We start from the raw sequence: 7,514 nt of genomic DNA, 5'->3' as shown, positions 1-7,514 counted from the left end.
TCTCTGTGTTCCAGATGGGGGCTGCTACGCCGCGATACTATCCCAGGGAGGTGACGACGTCAGTGGTGGTGGTAAAGTCAGACGGGACAAATCCCCAGCCAAGTCATCCGCATCCGCTAGCGGTAAAGCACCACCACCGCCGCCCCGACCACTTTGTTCGTAATTATAATCTGCCTAACGGGATTACACAGGGATTCAAGCGGCAGAAAGCCGATGTTCCTGACGCGATATCACGTTGTCTAGCGAGGCATCAGCGTCAACAGCGAAACTGAAATTTTTTCTTCTATGTTAGCCAAGGATGACGGAAATAATTTAAGAATCAAAAAATGGACTCTAAGGAATTACCGGACCTGCATGGAAGTCTTCTGTAATTATGGTGATTAAATTCTAGTCTACGTGATGAACCCTTATTCCCTTCTATAGTTGATTCACGAGTTTGATGTGTTTTTTTAACAGATTGAAAACAACGAAGTCTTTAGTAAGCACAATGTGACTCCTCATAGAATTTTTCTTACAAAGTATGCACGTGCATGGTTTCCTGATGAATTATATTTTATTTTTCTATTTTATCATACATTTTCAGAAAAATTATGGAAACCCACGCGTGATTGATTAAGGATTGCATTGTTTGCGAACTATAAAAAAAAAACATATTGAACTCGTTAACCGACTATAAATCTGTGTATCTTTCTTCAAAATTTTCTAAAAAGACTTACCCGCAGTATTTGATCGCCTTCGCGTAATCGGCCATCACGTGCTGCTAAACTTTCAGGAACTATTTCAGAGATATAGACTTCAGTATCCACGTCCTCGCTACCAGAACCGGAACTGTAGCAGACTGTCAGTCCGAGTTTCTCTGCGCTACCGCTTCTGCGTAGAGTTACCTCCTGCAACATAAGACAAAGGAACGTTCAGTCTCCTCGTTCGAAGTAGGGCAGTACATTGGGAAGACCAAGTGAATTACTTCAAAGTCGATGTCGTGTGGCAAGAAGTCCTCGAAGCTGTCGTTCGTCTGTTCCTCGGGATTCAATGCTCCTGGTAAGAGTTCTTCCTCTTCTATTAATCCAGCCCAGTCGGTTTGCACCCCAGTCGACACCAAGGGACTTTCAGGATCCTTTTTACAATTCTCGGTGGTCACCGGCCTTTCTTCCACTGGGAGAGTGTCTATTGTTTCCGGTTCCTTGTTGGATGTCTGCGCGGCCGTCTGCTGTCCAGGCTGCCTTCTCAGTACTTCAACTATGATCGGTTCCTGAGCCGATTGGAAGTATCGCACCGCATCCTCGTGACTAGAGTTTGAAACGTCCTGTCCGTTCACCTGAAACAATACATAGATTCATAGGTGGCAAAAACTAACTGACCAGATATTCCTACTACCTTCAAACATATTTATATATATATTTTTAGCATTTCCAAGGAAACGTTCTCTCAGTACAAGGTCAAGGGAGGTACGACTGAAATGCAAAGGGGCGGTCACAAGATAAAACTAGGACAGAAATGGAGAGTGGAGGTTGGTAGGGAAAAATATTCAAATGTGCGATAGCCCGATACGAAACGAATTCGAGAAGCGGCTTCTTTGAGAAGTCCTTCTAGTCAAAGAATACGCTGCTCAACCGCGTCGAAACTTCTCGACCATCCATTAACAGGATTACCAACTCTTAGTCCCGATCCGGTGGAAAAGCAATCACCTTTACAGATACGGATCCGACAACTGGCATCTGGTAAGGTACGAGAAGAATCAAACAAAAAATCTTGGATCCATCGTGAAAAGTCATTCACGAGGCGCATCGCGTAGCGGACTAAAACGTTCTCGATGAGGACCTTCTTTAGACATCGTACAATTTACCGTTACAGAATAGTACAATATTATTGCGGCTGAAGGTCTACCTAACCAGTACTAATATTACAGATCTTCAACTTACTCACTAGTTCTTTTGGCATCGGCAGATCAAGGAATTAATTTCAGTAATCCTTTAAACTCTCGTTAAAATGTTCAAAAGCATTAAATCCAAGGACAGCGCGGTCGACGAGAATCCAGATTTAATTGAATACAAGTAGTCGTTCTTAGCTGAGAGGGCGCCACAAGTAACGCATAGACAACGCTTCAATGTTTATTTTCTAAGTTTACAATTTTGTTAAATCCTTAAATTGCTTTAGTTAATTAATTATGATCAATTCGATCCAGTAAAAGTGGCAGACCATGTATAAAGAATAATTACCAACACTCATAATCATTACTAGGTGAAATTGAAGCAAATATGTGTTGAAGAGAAAGGTTAAAACAGAGACTGCCCAGTGAATTGGTAAGTGACCAAACAGTCGCTAGACTCCTAGCTCGAAAGTCATCGGAACTAAAATCACAGACCTCTTGGCAAAGAAGAGAAATACAGACACAAGTAATTCGAACATGCAAAATGTCAGCCGCGTAATATGTGAGGCGGCGATAGAACTGGCATTGTCCGGACATGAAGATATTATGCGAATGCTATGGAGTATGAATACTGATATGCAAGGGATCAGAAAGGAATACAGTAGTATTAAGAACACCCTAGTGAGTTTTCAGGTGACTAATAAGAAAAATGCATTCCAACGACATGATGTAGTATGAACGAAAATAGGCAGACTCCATAAACCAGTACACCTAGGCCAAAGGTAGATGATCTTGAACTTTTATACACGTGATGTCTGCATAACAGAATTAATATTTAATATAAACTTGTCAAACGCTAAAGCAGCTCTGCAAAGGCGAGATCCAAGTAAAGCATTTCGAAAAGTGAGAGGTGTACAGACGACGTTGGACTGCTTAGAAAATACTTCGGAAGAAATATTACTAGTCAGAAGCTGCGATAATCGGTGTGAGCGAGACGTGGTATTTTCATGAGGGACTAAAGCTGAAAGAAACTGCACGCTATTACGAACAAGACTAACCGAGACTTTAGAAATCTAGGGAAATATGGATTGCAATTAAAAGTCCGATAAACGAGGAAGTATCTACATTCTACATATATAAGCGTATAACTAAGAAAGAAATATTATAACAAAGGATTGATGTTATTGTTGGAGTATATTTTGATCTTACAATTAGTAGAAAATTTATAATGTCCTATATTCGTAAGTGGAGATTTCAATGCCAGATTTGAGGAACTAAACCAGCTGGACGAGGGCATGATGGCGGGCACGGGTTTCACAGGGTACAGGCAATCAAGCCACAAAGCTAACAATGGAAATGGTATCTGTTGTTACTGAATAATTTTTAGAAACTAGATCTAACCACGTTAAATTGTCGCTCGGAGTCGAACTCTTCAAGAGTTCAACTCTACATTCTGGAGAAGATCTGACACGACAATGGATTATACTTAGATGAGCGCCGTAGAACTGAATGTATGTAAAGACTTTAGGACTTTGAAACGTGATACTTTGGATCATTTCCCAATAAAAGTAGAGCTGGTTTGCTGAGCATACCAAGTAGAAGAGAATCAAAACAATGTTGCACTATTACTTTAGCTCAAGAGGTGTAGAAGAGGAATACAGTTTAGTGTATATATATATACTTTATAATTGTTAAAGAAGGAATCTAATAATCTCATTTCTCATACTATTTCCGTACGACTTACACATGTATTTTAAGGGTCTTCGATACAATCCGATATAGGAGCGAGAGTTCACAGATTCGTTAACCCAGGAGTAAGCGCGTAGGCTGTCTGAGACACTCTAACGCCCGTGCTTTTTAAATGAATAATACAAATTCTATATAAATGTATGCATGGATATATGTGATATTAAAAGTTGGGGATTATGTTTATCACATTTCTTATCTTTGAAAAAATGGCAACAAAAAATACCTTAGAATATCTTAATATTCAATTCTAATAAACGTTTAATTGTTTCCTCTTATGGATTTTTATATTGTACATATACATATATTAGATATAGAAAAATATTTTGTAGATGTAAGCATTAGACAAAATCTACACCTGTTTAGAATTTTAACAAATATCCTGTTTCCTATACTAATTCAATACTAATTTTATACAGTCTGTATCTGTCCAATAAACGAGACATTTCTAATACCAAAATATATATCTTAATATATTGTGGATTACTGTTACAATACGAAAGCCATACTTTCTTTTTTTCCGCGGGTCTGTATACCGAAACTAAGGAAGTAAAGCTAAAAGGAATGGTCAAACAGATGTAGACATATAAAAGAATAAAGAACTCAAGCGTAGGACTATCTGCCTCCGTTCGTAATAGTTAAAGCTTAAACGCAAATGAAATGACAATAATAAGTTGTAGTACTAAATGCGCAGGGACCTTTTTGCTCCAGCATCCTTTCAATTAAAGAAATGTCATCCTCACCACAATCCTGGAGGGTCGGCAAAGTCAGACACGTATATGCTATTATACACACCGTCGCATACACACTCTCAATTTCCCCTAATTGCTCCCTTGACGCGCCTATGTCCAATTAAACGATAAGTTCCATTCCTTCGCTGAGTGAGACGGCGCCCTCGAGCTGAGACTGACTGTAGGCACCTTCTTCATGGTCAAGTCAGAGTGTATTTACGGTAGGAGGCATTCCATCAAATCCCATTTCCGTAATTCCTCAACGAGTTAGAAACGTCCAATTAAACATTATCCTACATAGAGATATGTCAGGTATTCTAGAGTCGTCGTCGGATTTCCATCGGCTTGGACCTAGGGTATGTAATCAAATAGTAGAACAAGAGATAAGACCGTCCCGGTTAGGATGGTGTTCCTAGTCAGGTAAGCAAGGATAGAGATGTATAATTATCCCGAATGAGTGACGTTTCAAGACATGGTCCAAATTTCCTCGGGAAATAGGATGCATTATCAATGACTTATCTCCTCAACATTGTATATCAAGTGACATGATTTCTCTCATATCATTCCAAAGGTACGGGAAATTACCAAACGCGAAAAATACTCTCCGTATACCCGTTGACGATTTTTGCGAAAATCACAAGGATCCCTTTCATGATTCTTTCCCTTTTCTTAAGAGTTCCTTTCTTAAGAGAATCTTCTCCTTGAGGGCATTCTTTTTCCTGATACTTGGTGTTTATCGGTAGAGACAGGAACGCCAGTTGAGGCCTTTCGAGATGCGATAGCCACCTCTATTACGAGATGGACGTCCTCTACGGGAAGAGCCGTAGAATATCGTCTTATCAGAGTTCTGGTCACCATAGAGGTCCTTTCCTTGGGTAAAGTAGAGAGATCTTTCTTTCTAGGCTTTTTATTGGTGCATCCGGGAAATCTCCGCTGGCCGTTTCGTCACGGCTTCAATCTTTATTTCTTTATTATGATATCAAGCTCGGTATCTCGAGATTCCATAGATATACACGTCGGATTATTGCGTTCTTAAAAAAAAAAAGCGAGTTGTCATCAGGAACTACGAGAAACTCCCTTCAACCGTGAGGTCGTTCACTTGATGCCCTCATCTTCCCATTTGGACCCTTCCTTTCCTTCAATTTCCTTACAGAGTCCTCATTTTATCTAATGGCACTTACCCTTCGATCCTCCTTCCTGAATCGATTATCAAATGTGGTACGTATTTAATATCATGAATTCAAGAAACACATTAAAACAAAAATATTCGCAATAATTTTGAAATCATGAATATAATATTATACGTATTATAGGTGACAGTACAACTATATACTACGGAGTCATTGATCTCCATCATTTTGCCACACGGATTGCACTTTACTTAATTAGAAGAAGATTAATGATCCTTGGGTTAGTTTAGGTATACTAAGAGCATAGAACATCACCGTCAAGGGTAATTCCCTTGATGATGTCAAGAAGATAATGAAAGGTGTTAGAAAGCATCGCTACACGACATCACCCCAATTTTTCAATCGATCCTCTAGGAGATGCCTAGGTTGATTATTTTAACTGCAGGACTGGTAGGGCTAGTGGAGACCTGCTTGCACCCTTGGGGGTTATTTGAGAGACTTGAGCAAAGAGTGGCTGGACATAATGCCATTAAGTAGTATTAAAAAGCCGTTTTAATTCCTCGAACTACGAGTTCTAAAGAGGGTTCTTTAGTTAGCGCCCTTCTTTGGGGGGGTGGTCACTTCATTGTAGACCAAGACGGTTGTGTACTGCAGTCAGCTCTATCAGAGTGGGTATAGCCGGACGTGCCTTGTAGAGTTGAGTGCACCAAATGAAAAAGCTATACCTAAGGTGTGTATATATGTATAATAAATATATAATTCTCTATATAATTTTAATATATAACCTGTATAAATTTCGGCATACATAATTAATATATAAAATATTATTATTTATTGATAGAAATGATTAAACATTTATTGAACAGAAAATTATTTTATCACACATTACGATTGAAAGTTTTTCAAAGAAAATGTAATAACTAAACGAGACGAGATAGAATTCTTCGTAAATTACCCGCAGTGCGCAATGCTTTCTTTATTGCAGTATGGTGTCGCGACGTTATTTTGCTTTTCTATTAGGGTTTTTCAAATTCCTCGAGTTACGCGTGAGCCACTCTTTATCTTTCTCTTTCTTCGGTAGTGGGCATAAATTAAAATGCACCCTTTGCAAGATAACGAGAACAATTACGAGTTGGGAATGCAAACTCGAGTTAAGTGACTGTTACGTCACTTCACTCCTACCTTCAGTTGGTTCACTTTTATCCCCAGTTCTCTTCTCGTTTGTCTATCTTTCCATGTGCATCCTTTTCTTTTAAATGAACTCTTTCTTGAAAGAGACGGCAGGGAAGGTAGACCGATATCAAGGAATAGCCCAAGGAACGTTTAGTTGGGACCTGGTGGTAGAAGACTGGAAAATCTGTGTGAGTTAAAGCAGTGACGAGGACGAGGATTGACGTTCGTGTCCTGTGATAACGCGAGGGTCCTGAAAACTTTTTCTCAACTCTCCAGTTAACGAGCCAGGACTAACTGTTTAGCAGGGTACGGCGGGTCTTGTAAGTGGCTTCCCTCGAGACTGAAAAATCATTAATCTTTCTACAATTAACGGAGAGCTGTAACGGAATCGCGATAAAGTAATTCCAGACTGAGATTCGACGTCCCTCGGGAGAACCGCGGCAGACTGTATTAACATTAGAAGAGGGTGTTCCGCCGACACTCATCCAGTAAGATATTTTCGAAGGAAAAACGACGTCTTGGGGTCCCATCGGGTTTTGTTCGAAGGGTACGATGCTAATAAGTGCTTTTTTTTTTTTCATGGAAGGAACGATGTTCCGCATCCATCGTATATTCAGCGGCTAAATGCAGAAACAAGAGGAAGAACGTGAGAAAAGTGTAAGACTGTCTAGAACGAAAAATATTTACTCTACCGATTATTCAAAAATGCTTATGGGATGATCACGGGATGTGAAAAGCGGAAGAGATTTTGTGACTCTTCCTTATACATCTTTCTTTTATTCTCTGCTAGTGGGGAAAAAATTCATATTTTTACAGTAATCTACTGTAGTGGACTAACGAGGGATGGTGTGGGGGGTGGGGGGGGGG

General features: G+C 39.7%; 1 protein-coding gene across 1 annotated transcript in view; it reads right to left on the bottom strand.

Moving 5' to 3' along the window:
- Positions 1-1,333, bottom strand: part of LOC107273111 (PDZ domain-containing protein 4) — a gene marked incomplete at its 5' end in the record, with an annotated part of 6,556 nt that extends 5,223 nt beyond the window's left edge. The window contains 2 exons of the mRNA XM_015750948.2: positions 717-887; positions 965-1,333. Coding sequence (XP_015606434.2) covers positions 717-887; positions 965-1,333 — 540 coding nt within the window. The remainder of the gene's footprint in view (positions 1-716; positions 888-964) is intronic.
- Positions 1,334-7,514: the final 6,181 nt, after the last annotated feature.

Source organism: Cephus cinctus, unplaced genomic scaffold (assembly GCF_000341935.2).
Source record: "Cephus cinctus unplaced genomic scaffold, Ccin1 Ccin1_scaffold1395, whole genome shotgun sequence".
Classification (NCBI taxonomy): domain Eukaryota; kingdom Metazoa; phylum Arthropoda; class Insecta; order Hymenoptera; family Cephidae; genus Cephus; species Cephus cinctus.
The sequence above is the reverse complement of the archived record's forward strand: the minus strand, read 5'-3'. Positions and strand labels throughout refer to the sequence as shown.